The 18654-nt window shown below is 50.7% G+C and overlaps 2 protein-coding genes across 5 annotated transcripts in view; one reads left to right on the plus strand and one right to left on the minus strand.

The window, feature by feature from the left end:
* Positions 1 to 777: 777 nt before the first annotated feature.
* On the minus strand, positions 778 to 12406 carry mpv17l (MPV17 mitochondrial membrane protein like). Of its 2 annotated transcripts, XR_007936249.1 has the most exons (6): positions 12274 to 12406; positions 10759 to 11093; positions 7819 to 7889; positions 7600 to 7629; positions 2151 to 4655; positions 778 to 2112 (listed from the first exon to the last, which is right to left on the minus strand). XR_007936249.1 is itself a non-coding variant. In XM_028814098.2 (5 exons), the coding sequence occupies exons 2-5, from the start codon at positions 11060 to 11062 to the stop codon at positions 4470 to 4472; spliced, it is 591 nt and encodes a 196-aa protein (XP_028669931.1). In that variant the 5' UTR covers positions 11063 to 11093; positions 12274 to 12406; the 3' UTR covers positions 778 to 4469. The 2 variants fall into 2 exon arrangements, 1 of the variants encoding a protein (XP_028669931.1); XM_028814098.2 differs by having other exon boundaries at positions 778 to 4655.
* The window catches only part of pdxdc1 (pyridoxal-dependent decarboxylase domain containing 1), a 38959-nt gene continuing 32616 nt past the window's right edge, over positions 12312 to 18654 (plus strand). Inside the window, exon 1 of one of the 3 annotated variants that reach the window (XM_051933802.1) lies at positions 12312 to 12402. Coding sequence is in view for 2 of the 3 variants with exons in the window: in XM_028814100.2 (XP_028669933.1) it covers positions 13334 to 13372 (39 nt within the window). In the remaining variant the exon portion in view is untranslated. Of the gene's footprint in view, positions 12403 to 13120; positions 13373 to 18654 lie in introns of those variants that run through there. The other 2 variants (XM_028814100.2, XM_028814099.2) reach the window with 2 other exon arrangements.

Raw genomic sequence — 18654 nt, forward strand, 5'->3', positions numbered from 1 at the left:
GTGTCCCCAGTCCGAGAATGCCCTGCGATTTTGTGCCCCTTTGCATGCTGGGGTCCCCTCTAAAATTTTAAAGCCCCTCTAGAAAACAAATGGGAATTTCTGAAGGCGCAAACAAGAGATTTGGAGGAGCAGCGCGCAGGCGCACGGATGTACTCGCTGTCGCCTTCGCTGAGGGCCTCCTATGGTGAACAGTGCCATCTAGTGGCCATGTGTCCGTTGAAGTCGCGTCATTCTTCGTTTTCTCCCCCTTCTGCAGGTCTCGTCTCCTTCGAGATGATCTTAGATGCAGTGAGCGATTTCTTAATAGCGTGCATGGCAAAAGCTGACTGTGAAACGCAGAACATCTGGTCTTCCATTAAGAAGTGCCCGCTTAATTAAAATGAATGGCGGCACACCTAAATGGACGCAAGGCAGGAGTCGTCACTGGTCGGGACGCCGCATGGAGACGTGGTGTTTGGACTCGGCGCCGAGCCCATTAATACAAAGCTCAACACTTAACTGGACAAACGCGCTCAGCCAGTGACACTTTTATTCAGTCAGTGACAGTTTTAATCAGCCACACCGGAAGCTGTCATTCATTCCCGTCCTGGGACTTCAAGTTACAATCTGACTCACAATCGGAAATCTAAATCCCAAAATGACAAAGACTCGGACACTTTCACCCCCCCCCTCCCCCCCCCCCCCCCCCCCCTCCCCGCCCCCCCCCCCCCCCCCCCCACCCCCCCCCACACCCCTTCATGTTAACCTGACGCACATTCTTGGCTCTTCTGCAAAGCTGGCCACGCATTTTCACTTCTCAATTCATTAATGGTGCCTCAGCTACTCATTTGAAGTTTTTACAGAAATTCGGCGTTTTTAATCCACTAAACTGGCAGGCGAACCCAAAGTGTAAAGAGAAGTGCGATGTTCCCGGTGAAAGGACGAACAGGTCTGACAAACACCCTTCAGGTATCCGTCAATAAGGGCGCGCACATAAAGGCGACCTTCAAAAGGGCGACCTCAATTGAGCGCCGAATAACTGCGCGCATAAATAAAGGAGCGCTTCAAAAGGGTGACGTCAATTGGGCGCAGCGAATAAAGGTAAACGCAACAAAATTACAGAAAATTTATTACATAAAGGCAATGATTGAACGTATAAAAAGGCGAAAGCAAGAATATTAAAACATCCAATTAATTAATGCATGAACTTCTAACGAACTATTTCTAAAGCTCTCTATATTTCGTGTTTTCAAAATTACAGAAAATTAGATTAAGGCAATGACTGAATGTATAAAAAGGTGAAAGCAAGTTACACTTGAAGCTGTAGATTATGTGCAATGCCACGTAGATATTCGAGATGCGGTCTATTAGCATAATCAAGGACAATTAATTTAATTCGCTCCTAAAGTCATCCTTTTGAAGCGCTCCTTTATTTGCGCGCGCATTTATTCGGCGCTCAATTGAGGTCGCCCTTTTGAAGATCGCCTTTTTGTGCGCGCCCTTATTGAATAGAACCCACACTTCATGTAGCGCCAGTCCGCAGTGACCATCGCGCAAGTGTCCTGCACAGGAGCATGGCCGCTCTTAGGTTTTTGGGGGCCCTAGGCATGGCCCCCAGAGCTGAGGATAAAAGTGAATTATGAAGTTGCAAAATGGACCTCAGACGAGAGATTTATGTCCCTGCCACTAGTGTTAAGGCTAGAACCTTCATGCGCCTGTTCAGCGGCTTTGTTCTTACGTTTAGCAGCACCAGACTGATGAGCTCGCTTCATTTTCAAACAGGGAGGACAAAATCAAGTTGCGTTATTAGCTAATGATTACTCACTTGTACATACAAAAATACTGATGGTCCAGTAGACCATAGACCAGTGTTCTTGATTATATTAGTGCCAGACATGTATACACAGACTAATGATAATGCGACTAGTCGACGGAAAAGAGAGCCTCCATGTATAATTATAGCCGAGCAGACGGAGGGACGGACCACACCACCTACTGTCGAGTCGCTTTGTGGAATGGTTTTGATCTTCCCAGCTTCCGTACTATTTATAGCGTCATCGATTTGTTGCGCAGACGCCTGGAGGCTGGTGAGGTGGATGATCGGTGCCCTCCCACTGGGGCCCCGCCCTCCCACTGGGGCTCCGCCCTCCCACTGGGGCTCCGCCCACCACTCCATCACCTCCATTCTGCCTGTCGTCCTCACTGTTTCCTCTTTGCTTGCGCGTAACCATATTGATAATTCCGCCACCAGAGAAAATTTGTACTTCTGAAATATATGGACCTGTAAGTTGTAGGCTATTTGGTTAAAAAAAAAGCGCCCAGCAGGGCCCCCTTGGCAGTGGGGGCCCTAGGCGGTTGCCTAGTTTGCCTGTGCCTAAAAACGGTCCTGACAGGAGCGGCACAGTTTGAGGTTTGGCAGGTGACGTCAATCAATCTGAATTGTCTATAGTGCCATTAACAGCACGTACCGCCATTAGGAGCAAATCAGATCACAATACATCAGCACGGCAAAAATCAAAATCAACAAACGAGAACAAAGGTAAAGGCAGCTCTGAGCGGAGGAACAGCAGATAAAGGACAGAGTAGAGGGGAATTATAGCGCCTTTACATAGTGAAAACTGACCGAGGGTCTCTTACACGGGTTAGGAAGCTGTCGCAATATTTCTAAATCAGGACGGTACCTGAAGTGACTCGCCCAGAGTTACTCTGTCTGTTATATAGCGTCTTTCCAAAGTGGACCCCCCATTTACAGCTACTACATTACAGTTGTGCCTAAACAGTTGGAGAGCTGCCCCTTTGTATCTCCCACTGTACGGTGGCGCACCATTGCTCAGGCAGGCCGAGCCCCTACTCATAGTCCTCAAGTTCTACAGTGTCTGTGCCAGTGTGCCACTTGGAGTCTGGCTTCACTGGCTGGCATTTCCCTTCCCAATTAGTCTGATCATGGGGCTCACCCATATCACAAATTACAAAATGCCACTTGGGCATTTAGACTCGGGCACAGCCGGCTAGACTGTACTTGCCTGACTTCTGCTGGGACGCTGCGTTACTTGGTATGGCCAAGGCCCTGCTGGCAGTCCTCATATTGTGAAGTGTTTATTGCAAGTTACAAAGTGCCAGTCTGCCATGCGGACTCTGCTGTGTCTGGCTGGGGTGTCTTTTCCCCAAAGTCATTTTATAGTTATGTGTTACCTGGTCTGATCGCAGCCCTGCTGACAGTCCTCATGTTCTGATACTATTGTCACGAATTAAATGGCAGACTGGCACTTGGTAAACTCTGGCATGGCTGGCTAGACTTTCCTTGCATGATTTGTCTTAATGGTGAACTCGCTCATTGATTGAGGTCTGGAGTAACACAGAAGTCGTTTTGCTCTCCTACTTTACCGTGGAGCTCCAGGACACCATCTGGCCGAGGCCCTGCTGACAGTCCTCATGTTCTGAGGTGCCTGTCACAAACTATGAAGTGCCAGTCTGCTTTGTAGACTCTGGGCATGGCTGGCTGGGGTGTCTTTTCTTGAGTCACCTTACAGTCCCACTTTACCGTGATACTGTGTCACCCGGTATGGCCGAGGCCCTGTTGACAGTCCTCAAGTTGTAAAGTGCCTCAGGTAACAAAAACCTCAGTGTGCCAGCTGGGCTTTGGCATGACTGGCTGTGATGTCACTTCCTGTTTGGTCTGTTTATTGAGCTGGCCATTTGACCTCTGAGCACTGTGGAGTTCAATTAGAAGGCCCTGCTCACATTCCTCTTGTTGTGACGTGACTCATATTGCAAACCAGCTGTCTGCCATTCAGGCCTTGGCACGACTGGCAGGAATTTCACTTCCTGATTCATCCTACTGCCAAGCTCACCCACTGGGGTCCGGCATAATGCAGAAGCCTTTTTGTCTCCCACTTAGCCACAGTCTGGCCCAGGCCCCGCTGACCCTCCTCACGTTGTGAAGTGTTTATTGCAAGTTACAAAGTGCCAGTCTGCCATTTTGACTCTGGCATGACTGGCTTGAATGTACCTGCCCGATTCATCTTAACAGTCCCACATTTACAGTGGAGCGGTGTTACCTGGTATGGCCAAACGGAGGCCCTGCTCCCAGTCCTCTTGTTGCGACGTGACACATCCTGCAAACCTGCTGTCTGCCATTCAGGCCCTGGCACGACTGGCAGGAATTTTGCTTCCTGATTCATCCTGCTGCCAAGCTCACCCACCGGGGTCTGGCGTAACTCAGAACCCTTTTTGTCTACCACTTAACTCGGAGTCTCTGTTACTCGGCCCTGCTCACAGTCCTCTCGTTGTCGAGTGCTGCCACTCTGTGACTTTGTCGGCATCGTAAAGGGTATCAGTGTGTGCCACGCCAGTGTGTACCCCCAAAAAAAGAAAAGGTAAATAACTCTGAAAAATCAAATAAAAAAAAAAACGGCATCCAGCCAGGTCAGTCGTCAGAGTTGAAAAGGCGCCCACTTCTCCTCCTCTTGCTCGCCAGCTCTTCCTCTTCCTTACTTTTCGTCTTTCCCAGCCGACACACGGGGCACTTCTCTCCGCGACTTCATCCACGAGAAGGCGGCTGCCACTGTCCCGTCGCCGCTCTGCCGCGAGAAGCAGAGGAACGTCGCCCAGAGAAAGACGGCACAGCCGGTGAACATGGTGCGCAGGTAAAGGGGGACGAGCAGGAAATTCAGAGTCTGCAGAAAGACAGAAGGAGAAGGAAGGGGAGGAGTGAGACCACCCGGGCATGGGGGCTGTTCAGACCTGAGGCAGGCCACTAGGGGCGCCACAGTCGCAGCACTCGATGCATTTATTGGCTTAGCAAAAGCGACTTACAAAACTGGACAAGATGGAGTAAACGTCAGTCTTGGGGACTGTGTGACAGGAGGGGACCGATCACCGGGAGTGAAGAGCTCGGGACAAAATACCTGTGAGTTACAACTCATGAGGTCATCCGGTAGATAAATTCACGGCACAAGAGGGGCTTCAGGCGCCACTGGGGGAGTCTGAAGTGCAAATAGAGGTAGGCAGCTCGTTCCATCGTTCCACCCGCTAGGAGGTACCCAGAAAAAGGAGTCTGGCTTCACTGGATGGCATTTCACTTCCCAATTAGTCTTATCATGGAGCTCACCCATTGAGCTCTGGTGGAACTGTCACAAATTACAAAATGCCACTTGGCCATTTAGACTCGGGCACAACCGGCCAGACTGTACTTGCCTAACTTCTGCTGGGACACTGTGTTACCTGGTATGGCCGAGCCTCTGCTGGCAAATCCTTATATTGTGAAGTGTTTCTTGCAAGTTACAATGTGCCAGTCTGCCATGCGGACTCTGCTGTGACTGGCTGGGGTGTCTTTTCCCCCAAAGTCATCTTATAGTTATGTGTTACTTGGTCTGATGGTGGCCCTGCTGACAGTCCTCATGTTCTGATACTACTGTCACAAATTAAATGGCAGACTGGCACTTGGTAAATTCTGGCATGGCTGGCTAGACTTTCCTTGCATGATTTGTCTTAATGGTGAACTCGCCCATTGAGGTCTGGAGTAACGCAGAAGTCGTTTTGCTCTCCTACTTTACTGTGGAGCTCCAGGACACCATCTGGCCGAGGCCCTGTTGACAGTCCTCATGTTCTGAGGTGCCCGTCACAAATTATGAAGTGCCAGTCTGCCATGTGGACTCTGGGCATGGCTGGCTGGGGTGTCTTTTCCCCAAAGTCATCTTATAGTTATGTGTTACTTGGTCTGATTGCGGCCCTGCTGACAGTCCTCATGTTCTGAGGTGTCTATCACAAATTACGAAGTGCCAGCCTGTCATGGGAGTCTGAAATTCAAATAGAGATGGGAAACTCGTTCCACCCGCTAGGAGTTACCCAGTAAAGAAGTCTGGCCTGAGATTTGATGTCATACAGAGGTGCCATCACCAGACATCATTCATCAGCTCAACTGAGTGGACCTCACGAGGGTCTCCATGTCTATAGGTGCTGACTCATTGAGCATCAAGGATTTGAACTTAAGGGAGACCATGCAGTGATCTGAAAAGAGGAGGGACACATTGAACACCAGACGTGCCTTTGCATGTTGAATCATCTGCAGTGGCTTGGTGACACATGCCAGTGGTCCTGGCAGTATAGACCTGCAGCAGCCCAGATGTGATGAGACCAAAGCCTGGACCTGGAGCTGTGCTGCATACTCCGGGCTGATCTAAAGGATGTTGTGCAGAGTGAATCTTCAAGACCGAGAGACCCTAGCTGCATTGTCAGTGAAGGACACCCAAGGGTGCTCAACAGATGACAGGATAACGAGAAGATCCACAGGTGACAATGACCAAGCCAGGAGATCCAAGGAATGGCCGTCAGAGCTTAGAGATGGGATTGTGTGGAGGTGAAGATCTGAGGAAGACTACTGCACTGAAGGCTTCCAAGAGCACAGCGGCCTCCTCAATTCTTAAATGTAAGATGTTTGGACCAACCAAGCCAAGAGCTGGCCATCCAGTCAAACTGAGTGATCAGGTGAGAGAAGGGCCTTGGCAAGAGGGGTGACCTAGAACCTGGTAGTCACTCTGGTTGAGCTCCAGAGGATCAGGGTGAAGATGGGAGAAACTGCCCTAAAGCCCAGATCAGCGGAGTGTCGCGGTGCTGGTGGTCTCCTCAAAAAGTGGCCAGACAGATGCCTCTCCTCACTTCAGGACACACGGACGCCCCCTTGGAGTTTGCCAAAAGGGCACCTGAAGGTCCCTCAGACTGTGAGGAACGAGATTCCCAAAGATTAGCGTCACCGTTTGTCACCCGAGCAATTCTGTTCCAATGGAAGACCATGGTGATGGTGGCATCAAGGACCGGGAGACTATTTGGGGCTGAGAGACACCAGGGGGTTCCTTAATGGAGACCTTAGATTGGGCCAAAGGGTCACAAAGCAGTGACAACGCAGGGTTGGCTGAGGAACAACTCGGGGACGGCTTCTTACTGGACTCCAACCCAACATCTCTGGAGAAACTTGGAAACAGTCGTCAGCTCTTGGTGGGTGGCTGGGGGGGGTGTGGTTAGAGAAGGCCAGGAAACGTTGCAAATCCAAATGTGTGAAGCCTGGGGGGTCAAACCCAAGAGGAGTCCCGGCTGCCAAAGTGCCGAGTTTTGTGAGATGTCACTTGTTTCATTTTTAGTAAATTTGCCCAAATGTCTGAACTCCTGTCCTCACTTTGTCATTCTGGGGTCCTCAGCGTTGTTTGATGAGGGGGAAAAGAAAAAAAATAACTGAAACGACTGGAACACAAAAGTGTAAAATGACTCTGCCAGGTTGGGGAGGCCCAGTGGGTCATCCTTTGGGTGCCCAGCCCTCTATTGCCTGCCTCTATCCGGCTCTTATTCTGCTTCTTCTTGATATGACGCAGTCAACAGAGCCACCAGAAACACGAGCCCCCCAAGCCTTTTACCAGCACATGGCCCTGACCCTCCTTTCCATTCCTCCCCCTGTTTCGATCCTTCATGTCACTCATCGTTGGTGGGCACACAGAAGACAAGCCCCATCAAAACTCCTCGCCTCTGTTGTGCCCAGGATGTCCACAGACATTCAAACACAAGAGTGACACCAAGCCGACCAGAAGGGAACCATCAAGCAAGACAGCCACTGGTGTTGTCTCTTCTTACCTGCATGAACGGCCAGTACATGAAACCAGTCTGAAAAAAAAAAAAGAAACGAATAGAGTGGTCAGCAGATGACCGGGCAGAGACGGCCATCCCACACAGCCACAGCATCTCTAAACAAATGTCAGCGTGAACGTCCATGGAGCCCACTAGAGTGCTGGCCATGGCCTTCTTACTGAGATGTGGTGGCAATGCCTACAGCTCAGGTATATAGCGCCTTACCTTGTACGTATTCCAGAATTTCTCCTGGCAATCCTGAAGAGGGTCCTTCTTACCTTCCATCAGGCTGACCCCTGAAACCAGAATAAAGATCAAGTGACCAACCAAAAGTGGACGAGGGGGATACGTCTGTAATAAAGGGGGGGCTGTTTGATTGATGGCTTTTCAGAAACTACAAAAATGAATAAAACTAAATCAACATCTCCAGGAGTCGCAGCCCAAGGTCAAACACGTCCCCCCTCTCGGGTCGCTTTCACACACGAGGGGCTTCCTTCAGTTGCTCAGTTCACTCAAGGTGGACAAACCGCCACTTTGTCCTGCCCATAAGTTTAAAATTCGACACTGTGAGCCCCTTCAGGTGAAGGGACTGACTCAGGGGTCACAAAACTTACTTTATATATAGCGCCTTTACACAGCAGGAGTCGTACTGTCACGTGAATTGAGCAGAGGGAGGCGAAGAAGTTATGGATTTTTGACCACACCAGGGGTGAATGGTGGGCTTTGCACCAGGAACTTTGTGTTGTACAGGCCACTAGGGGGGGCATTTTTGGTACGGTACAGTCACCTCCATTGTTGTACAGTGTGAGCTCTGCCAGGTGAAGTGACTCACTTGGTGTCACACAATGAGACAATGCAGACCGCTGGTCCAGTTACTTTGTGCCTTGATGGTCACTAGGGGGCGTTTTGGAGGTGCAGTACAGTTGTCTCCATTCTTGTACGCTGTGACTCCAATCAGGTGGACTGACTCACTGGGTCTCACACAAAGAGTCAAGGAGACCCCTGAACTATTTACTTTGTGCTGTATGAGCCCCTAGGGGGCGCTTTACTGCTGCAGTTCCGTTATCTTCCCTTTTCCACAATGTGAGCTCTAGAGGGTGAAATGACTCACTCGGTGCCACAACCTTGAACCAGTAACTTTGTGTCTTAATGGCCACTAGTGGGCGCTTTAATGGTGCAGCACAGTTGTCTCCATTCTTGTACTGTGTGAGCTCTAATAGGTGAAATGGCTCAGTCAGTGCGAGTTAATGACCAGGTGCCTTGTGCCGTTTATGCCACTAGAGGGCGCCTCACTGGTTGTTGCTCACAAGGTGAATGAAGACTCCTGCACCAGACTTTGTGCTGAACAGACCACTAGAGGGCGCTATAGCGGCACAGTGAAGCGGGCTCCATTGTTGTACTGAGCAAGCTCTGCAAGGTGAAACGGCCTCCACCCTAGGGGGCGCCATACTGCCAGTGGTGCACTGCCGCAGTTGAAATGACTTATCTAAGGTGACCTCTCAATGATTGGCTTTACCAGCACAGTACAACTGTCTCCATTGCTGTACACTGCAAAGCTCCAGTAAGCAGAATGACCCCCACGTGGTCACAGAGGGAGTCCGTGGAGGGGGATGAACCCACAACTTTGGGCTTTAACGTTCACAAGGGGGCCAACTTTGTCTGGATTTCTGCAATATGGAGTCTAGCAGGTGAAATGACTCACTCAGGGGGTCACACAGCAAGAAAATGGTGGCCTTTGAACCATTAACCACTGTAGGGGTCTCACTGGTGCAATACAGGGGGTTGAGCGGTCTGATGCAAAGTGTCAAAAGGGGGCTTTGTGCTTTATTTGTCACAAGGGGGCGCTTCACCAGTGCAGTACAGAGGTCCCTGTGGCTGTACGCTGTGAACCCTGACAGGTGAAATGACCCACTTGGTGTCACCCAGAGTCCGGGGAGACCTCTGAACCAGGGGGCTCTTCACAGCTGCAGTTCAATCGCGTCTATTGATGTGCAGTCTGAGCGGGGAGCCACTGGAGGGGAACTGAACCCACAACGTTGGGCCTTGAAGTCCTCCAGGGGGCGCTGGACTGGAGCGGTGCGCCTGCAGCGGGTCACTCAGTGACACACAAGGAGTGATGGGTGGTCTTTGCACCAGGACCCCACTATAGGGGTCTCCGTTGTAGTGCAGGTTGGACACACACGGGAAGACAGTGGAAGGGGGCCAAAGGACCCATGGACAAGGGCAGACATCTCATAAGGGGGCTCCAGGAATATAAACTGTGCCACCAAATATGAGGTGAAGGGTCCCGTCCTGCTGGCCGACGCCATTGTCATTTGTGTTGTTTACAACTTGAAATATTCTGTGCAATCAAAACTCGCAAGCCAAGGCTGACTTTTGCTAAATACGAAATAAGCAATGATGGCTGCCGACGACTTTTGTCATTTTCAAGTCATTTCGAACAATTGTGGGTTCTTCTTTGTTTCTCGTGGAGGGGGTCCCAACACATCTGTCCACGTCTTGTGTGTAAATCGTTAGCTGTGTGCTCTTCTGAGGAGACATCAAGTAAGAACGTGACTGCACGGGACGTTAAAAGTGACTTCGAGTCACAGGGGCACTCAGCGTGTCATTGTGAGGTACAGGCCTCTGGGGGGCGCTCTACCAGTAAAGCACAACTGCCTCCATGTCCCCCCAACTCACTCAGGGTCACACAGGAAGTCATCGGTGCCCATTAAACCAAAGACTGGCTAATCATCCAAGAGTTTGTCCCACACAGTGCCATTCCTTGCTGAGGGAGCTGCACCAGTAGCCCTGACTGTGATCACCTTGACCACTGCCTGAGGGCCATGGAGTTGCCCAAATCCTCTTAACCTCCGTGCCAATCCTGCGGTCAGGAGGCGGGCAGGGTCAGTGTTCTCCAGTGGACGTGGCACACGCTGTTTGCTCTGCGGAGTTCACGGTCAGTTTGCTTTTTCGTTTATTTGACCTCCAGGCATGTGAGTGCGGTTCACTGGGGCTGACGCACAGCAGTGGGATTTTCAGGTGGCCGGAGGTCCAAAGTTTCTTCTCAGGCTGATCAGCTAAGTGGCCCTTTGAACCACCGGGGGTCTGTTTGTCACCTCGCCTCAGCCTGTAGTCAATGCCAGCGTTCGGCTGCAGGGTCATTTAGGCCCGAGCTGGACTCACCTGTGTAAAAGGCGCTGATGGCCAGAGGGCCCCCCACGGTCACATCCAGAAGGACCTTCTTCAGGATCACACTGGCCGCCCGGCCTGGAAAGCTGCGCTCCAGAAATCGCATCCACATGTAGTTGAAGTTGGCATGGAAGGTGAAGGCCACCACAGCCACGTTCCGGGTCTGCCTCCAGTTGAAGTCGGCTCTCCTGCTGAAGCCCTGGTGAACCAAGTCGCCCCCTGCAAAGAGGGACCCATACAGGGCGACGTTGGTGATCCAGGGGCACCGCCTCACTGGGTTCAAAATGAAGCGCCACATCCTGCAGCACGCTGGCTCATGAAGTTCTAAGCTGAAACACAACGCCAGTCGGAGTCGCACGTTAGGTGGATGGATAAAATAATGGGAGCCACTGCCCGCGTACGCCATCTCACATAAACTGAGCCGGGCATAACTTGTACCCTTGTGGCACAAAACACATGCAGCCAAAGTATATGGACATTGATGGGCACCACATGAAGGGACCATCACCACACCTTCACTCAGAGGGCAGCCCTGCCAGTGAGATGGGCTATCTGTATGAGTCAAATAGTGGGAATAGAGTGGCATGTGACTGATGGGGGGCACACGCAAGGCAGTTATGCCACTCGCTTGCCCATCATCATTCCAGGTTACACTCTAACATTCAGCCTGTCAATGAAAGCTGCCACACCCAGGCACACAGCTATATGGAGGGAGCTGCCACTTATATGCCACCTCAATATTCATCCTGCCAATCAAAGCTGCCAGCCACATTCACCAATTATACTGGCACAGCTGCCATCAGGTGTCCTCCAATAACTCAAGCTTCACTCTCACAATTGCAGTTGTCACCCACTGGCATGCCATCATACAGACAGCGCTATCCGTCACGCACCATCCATCAATGAGGACTGCCAATCACATCTGCTGCCCACAAACACCTCATCATAGTGGCACAATGGCCTCTCGGGTGTCCCTTAATCCATGAGACTCACGCCTCAGGATTCAAAGCTGGAAGTCGCACACTCTTCCAATCAGTCAGAGTTGCAGCTGGCACTCCATCATATTGGCAGAGTCCTTCAATGAAAGTCACGTCCCAAAATCCATCTGATTTTCCACCCACATGTACCTTATCTTGGTGGCACAGCTGTCCCACAGGTGTCCCTTAATCCGAGAGTCACGCCTCAGGATTTACAGATGGCACTCACATGCTCCTCTAATCAGTCAGTGAGAATCACATCATAGGGGTAAGAGCTGCCCCTCAAACAGCCCCTCAGTGAAAGTCATTTCTTTAAATTAACGCCACCAGTCAGATCAGATCTGCTACCCGCACGCACCTCGGTAAACTGGCATTAACTGCTCCCCATTAGTGCCAATCAATCTCTGCCACTCACATGCCCCTTATATCCCCACACATTCACCCACCCACTCAGTCATATGGATTTACAGAGTGCCCATCAATCATCGTTACCCCCCACTAACGTCACGCTATACCCAGCGGGCGCCCTCACCAGTCGCTCTTGTTTCGGAGCAGCGCCGAATCAATCGACAGACATCTACGACTTAACCGACAGGTGGTGAGGCTCGTGCGAGAAGCCTCACCGTCCGACTGTTCATTGTGAAGCGCGACACTGACACCGGTGAGTCCGGGCGGTCCTTGTCTCGACGAGGTGCGAGGCCGGCAACCTCTAAAATGTCTACGCCGTTGAGGTGAAGCGACATCTAGTATCGTATAATTAGGGAAGGGGCGTATCCATGGGGGCGTGGCAATGCACAGACACCAGTACGAGGCGTACAGGTGGGTAAAGAAAACGCAGATGGGCGGGATTAAGGGCGTGGACTACAAATGAGACCCGTCTAGAAGATGAAGAGGGGAGGGGCTAGAATAAGGAAGCTGAATGGGAAAAAAAACGAGACACGACTCCTGTCAGTGATTTATTGAAATAAAAGAAAGGACGAAGCATCCCAACCGATGACTGGCGACATAACACGCGCTCCTGTGTCCGGCGTGTAAGGACGCTGAGTTCTATTCAACACTTAAGCAACCTGCCACTGCCCAGTACGCCCACCATTCACATCTGACTCTTTCCAATGGCCATCTTGTCCCTAACTCTCAGATAAAGCAGGAAAAAAAACACAACGGTCTCACTTGTCATTCCGACTTGGATGAAGGCAGACTGGGCATGTAACGGCAGTGCTGCCTAAATTCAGATGTCGACTTTAATAAATCTGAGTACGGCCCCAGATCGATTGACGCCTAGTAAACCAGAAGGGAGTTAAGTGCAACTACAATTTGAAACCCCGCCCTTGCAGTTCATTTCCTGGTTGCGTTGCGTCGTTGCCTGGTAACGACGCAGCGACGTCGCTGCCAGCGTGGAGAAGTCAGCCGTTCCAGGAAGTGGAGAAGCCGGAGCTCGGGTGAGCAGAGTTCGAGTTCTTGGCTGCTTTTTGTTGCGCTCCTCCTCGTGTCCACGCCTCCGGTTGTCGTCTGGAGAAGAAGCCGAGCCCAAAGCCCCTCGGTTAAGTCCAAGAAGCGGCCGTCAAGGTCTCCGGCACTTTCAGCCTGCACGTATGCGGCCTGCCGACTCCATGGAGAAGCCCTTTCACCAGGTACCGAGCGTGGCGTGACTGCGCGGGGCGGTGCGGGGCTCGGGGAGCCGCAGGGGCTGGCAGCAGTGGCTGTCTGTTTTCGCGATCGTCACGTGTCTGCTGGTGTAGCGTGCCCTGCCCTCACCTTGCACCCGGGAGCGGGGCAGTAGTCGGGTGGGTGTGTTTAGACGCGTGTCGGTGCTGGGCAATCCTGGGGTGACATTTCACACTGTCAGTCTTCATTCCGCTCGTGCATGGCAACGTAACAAGTGTCTGATGCTGATTGGGTAACGAAATGCCAAGTATCCGACTCTGCCAGGCCCCAAGTCTCAGGTGACCAGACCAGTGCTAAAAGCGCACAAAAGTACCAGCAAATGAGTGCAAGCCGGGCACAGGAGTGCTTAGGGTCTGATTCTGGCAGGGCACACAAATAGGCATAAGTGCCACCGAGACACCCAGCGTCACCAGTGAGCAAAATCCCAGGTTTCTGCATCAGAGGCTGATGGGCTAAAGAGATCCCCAAAGTGGAAAGTGCGCCAAATTGCCCACCGCCTAATGCTGATGTGGCATAGAGGAGCCCAAGGTTTGGTGCTACAAGAGTGCCATGCTAAAAAAAAATGCACAAAATGCCCAGTGACAAATACTGATATGGCACAGAAATGCCCAGCGTCTAGTACTGGTAGGGCATTTGAATACAAAATGCTCTATAAAGTGATAGCAAATTGGGCACAGGAATGCTTAGGGTCTGATTCTGACAGGGCACACAAACGGGTAAAAGTGCTGGTGTGGCACAAAGACACCCAAGTGTCACCAGTGAAGAAAATTCCAGGTTCCTGTATCAGATGCTAATTGGTTAAAGAGATGCCCGCTGCCCAATGCCAATGTGGCTCAGAGGAGCCCAGGGTTTGGTGCTAGTAAGGCAGAGCAGTGTGATGCCGATGTAATGGTATGCTAATTAAAACTGCACAAAATGCGCAGTGACAAATAATAAAAGATAAAGCACAGAGATGCCCAGTGTCTACTGTAGTACTGGTAGGGTGTATGGCTGCTAAATCCTATGTACAACCAACTACCAGCAAGCTGGGCACAGGGATGCCTAGTGTGAACATGTGGAGATATGTCTGACGTTTAATGAGGGCACAGAGACCGCCCGTGTCATCGCAAGTGACCAAAATACCAGGTCCCCACATCTGATGCTGGCACGGAACAGAAAGCACTGAAATTGTTCAGTGCCCAGAGGTGGGCAGTGCTGGCCAGGCATAGAGATGCCCTTGGTCTCATACATATTGAATGCAGTGTTAAGAGTGCACAAAATGCCCTGTGCCAATCACTGATGCCCAGGGACTCGTACTAGCAGGGGCACATGGCTACCAAATGCTACACTAAAATGACAGCAAATTGGGCATGGGGAGTTCTTAGTGCCTTGATTTTGACAGGGCACAAAAATAGGGATATAGCTGGTATGGCACAGAGAAGGACAAAATACCAGGAAGTCAGATTTATAAAACTTGTGTACGCACAAAAGTGTCACCAAACAGAGGGAACGGGCAGACAGGTCAGACATATCTCGGCCAAGCATCAGCTCCGTTATGCCCGCTGTGCTGGAAGCCTTAAGCGAATGACAGGGCGTTACATTCAGTTTCTGTATGGCGTCGGTGTACAGGTCATCATAAAAAGGCACTCTACAGCCGTGCCCACTTCTCCTAATGTAACTGGTGCGATTGGTGGCGCTCCTATTGCAATACGGGCACCTAGCGAGGATGAAGCTGCTTTTGTTAACTGTAAGCTGTGATGCCATCCTTTGTGGCTCGATAGCCTGGCGTTCAACTCGCAATTCATTCATTTTGAGGCAAAGAAGCGCTGCCAGGCGACTTCCTGATGGTGCTGGATGTGCTGGCTGGCACGTTGGTAAGGAAACTGGCCGAATCCTCGGGTGTTTTCATGTGGCTCGTGCTATTCATCCATCCATCCATCCATCCATTATCCAACCCCCTATATCCTAACTACAGGGTCACGGGGGTCTGCTGGAGCCAATCCCAGTCAACACAGGGCGCAAGGCAGGAAACAAACCCCGGGCAGGGCGCCAGCCCACCGCAGTTGTGCTATTCATTGTAACAGCAATCATATCATTGCCAGGTGACAGTGGCTACCAGCTCAGGGGCTGGCTGGCGCCTTATGCCTTTCCTTGACCTGCAAGAGGCACTATAATGCCATGCCTGATCATGTGTAGGGCACACCATAGGACTTTTCCAAGTGCAGGTGCCAACATCTCATTTTGTCAGTTCTGACAGGAAACAAAATTGAACACAATGGAGATGCCAGATGTCAGGTGCTAGAAGGGCACAAAGAGCCAAACACCCGTCCCCTCAATTCTGATGATGGTGGGCTACAGATAGCACTAATGCCAGTAGGGCCCAGAAGTGCCCAGTGCTTAGTGCTGGCCAGGCATTGGTGGTGGTTTGGTACTCAAGTTATCAACACCAGCTTTTAGACCGCAATTCTGGTGCCATCCATTCCCATCCCTGCCTCCCTGGTGTGCCACACTGTCATTACAACACGCATAGACATGCCTACTGCTGAAACGTAAGTGCTTGAGGTGCCTAGCACTGATAGGGCACAGTGTTGCCCAGTGTTTGACGCGAATGGGGCACAGAGGTCCCGAGTGTCTTCTGATGGTGGAGCAGGTGTGTGGCTATTGTCCTCTGTGGGTTGGTGCCCTATGGAGATGTGATGGCAGTAATCTTACACTGACTGGAAACCGAGGTGCCCGCTGTTAGAGCCATGCGGTAATTCTAAAGCAGGAATTGATGAATTGGCACCTTGTCCCGGGTTGGGCCCTCAATTTGGCCCAGTGCTGCTCCAGGTCCTTGTACCCCTAAATTGATTTAAACCTGTGCAGGAATTTGGAAAATCAGATCAAACTTACTGGAGGAGGCCCGTATGGTTGTGACTGGCAGTGCCGCTGGTTGTCCATTTTGGGAATACGCAGGTCTTCAGTGAGGCGACTGCAGTCAATCAGCACACAAAAATAAGAACTGCAGTCTGAAATCGGCCTTTGAGCGTTCGGTTAAATCTGCGTGAAGGCTGGAAGAAAAAATAAAAAAAATGGGAGACGAAATGCGTACAAGTGGGAGATGACGGCGGGCCGACCCCTACCCGCATCGTAGTCTGCCTGCTCCACGCCTTGTGTCAAGCTGGATTTACCAGTTCCGGCGTCCGTGCGAGACCAGCTTTTGTCTTTAGACGATCTTAACATTTTGTAATCGTCTTGTTGGGCAACTCAAATGACTACTTTATACCTCTTCATGTTTCTGAGGGCGAGTGTGTCCTTCATAAACTCCACCACAATTAACGCATCGTCAATATAAATATTCCAATTCTGTACACCAGTAAGAATACACAGAGAGGACCACAAAGACAGCACTCTAAAGAGCTCCTAAACGTCCGGCTCGTAGTATTACATATTTTGACTGTTTACACAAATTCTATGATTTAATCGATTCAGAGTCTGTAAGAATATGTAGTGGTAATGGTAGCTCAGTGCAGCGTATCATTTCTTCTTCTTCTTCTTTGTCTTCCTCCTTCACATTTCCCATTTTTCTATGGGGTCGGCCTTCTGATTGCCAGTGTAGATCCTCAGCCACAGAGCCACCACTCCGTGGAGTGCAGAGTATAACTGACGTATTAAATAGTGCAGTGTCATGAATGACACACGGCAAACGCAGATATAAAACGTATTCTATAAAATATAAAATGTTGTTCCATTTGTTTCTAATATATGATGACACCAAAACAACTGCATCAGCTACAGAACTGAGAGACCTCGATAGTTTAGAAGTTTAATAAACGCTGAATACACATTCGAGTGCAGGAACTAAAGGGAATTGAAATCATCATGAGGGGCGTCAGGTCACCAGCGAAACAGGGGAGGGGCTCCAGAAGCGGGGGGCATCAGTTTATAGACCTCCTAGTGTCTGAAGTGCTCCGATATGTCCGAAGCCTAAAACTGTCCTGACTGCAGCTGGACCCTTCTCGTCTTAGCCTGTCCTCCATTGCACCATTGCTTGAGTTTGTCTCCAGCAGTTCCAGGCGAGGGTGGTCCACATTCCTAACTGGAGTTGGCCTCACCCCAGGTAACCAGCCTGACAAAACTCCACAGGCAGCCTTTGACCTGCATAGGCCTAAAATGGCTCTCCTGGCTTTTAAAAGTTCAAAATAGTTTGTAAAAAGTCCTTAACAATACACCAAAAAACAAAATGCCGTTCAAGAGAGAGGATCCGTCTAAACCTCTGGCTTGAATGACAAAGCCACCAGAGAAGGGCAGCTGTTAACGAAAGGCCAAAATGGAGACTAAAATGTGTGAGTCTTAACAGAAACGTCGTGGTGTGGGCGTAGCCTTTGAGCTCAACATAAAAACTGAGGGCAGTCCCAGCCGCAGTGATGTCATGGTAGCCCCGCCTCCTGGGGGGGTTCCACCCACAAAGCACAAGAGAGTACACACTTGATACATACATCTGGAAAGATAATCAAACATATTATAAACATCCAGCCATTATCCAACCTGCTATATCCTAGCTACAGGGTCACGGGGCTCTGCTGGAGCCAATCCCAGCCCACCGCAGGGCGCACACACACACACACACACACACACACACACGGGACAATTTAGTATCACCAGTGCACCTAACCAGCATGTCTTTGGACTGTGGGAGGAAACCCACACAGACATGAGGAGAACATGCAAACTCCACACAAGGAGGACCCGGGAAGCGAACCCGGGTCTCCTAATCGCGAGGTAGCAGCGCTACCCACTGTGCCACCGTGCCGTCCATATTATAAACAAAAAAAGCATAATATCAAAATTAAACACACACAAAAATTGGATGATTACGATAAAGACGTGAAAAACGCTAATAACAGAAAACGGTGGAAAAGGAAACCCAGCCATGCCACGTTACCTGAGGTCGGGGTCTCCTGCCACGTCACTTTCTCTTTCGCTCTCCTCCTTGCAGCTCCTGCTACTCCTTCAGACTTGTATACACAGTGGGGTGGGGTGTCTGCCACACCAGGCATCCTGAAAGTCACATGGGAGATAAAAGTGACAGCAGCGGCATGCAGGGTGGCCGTCCTCTGGAAGGCAGTGTGCTGATAGAGGGGTCCTAAAACACCAGGGGGGTGATAAGTGTGCCGTTAGTTTTAAGATCCTCCCGAGCTGCTGTGGCGGCGTCGACGACTCATCACAGGATATTTATTTGTTAAGCAAATGAAGCGAATAAAATAGCAAGCGGGGCCTGAAGGCTCAT

This window comes from Erpetoichthys calabaricus, chromosome 11, assembly GCF_900747795.2.
Source record: "Erpetoichthys calabaricus chromosome 11, fErpCal1.3, whole genome shotgun sequence".
Taxonomy (NCBI): Eukaryota; Metazoa; Chordata; class Cladistia; order Polypteriformes; family Polypteridae; genus Erpetoichthys; species Erpetoichthys calabaricus.

Coding starts and splice junctions, on each gene's coding strand:
- mpv17l (XM_028814098.2), bottom strand. CDS start 11,062: ATGTGGCGCTTCATTTTGAACCCAGTGAGGCGGTGCCCCTGGATCACC. Junction 7,890..10,758: donor CATCAGCGCCTTTTACACAG/GTGAGTCCAGCT, acceptor TTCTGGTTTCAG/GGGTCAGCCTGATGGAAGGT. Junction 4,656..7,599: donor TGTACTGGCCGTTCATGCAG/GTAAGAAGAGAC, acceptor GTCTTTCTGCAG/ACTCTGAATTTCCTGCTCGT.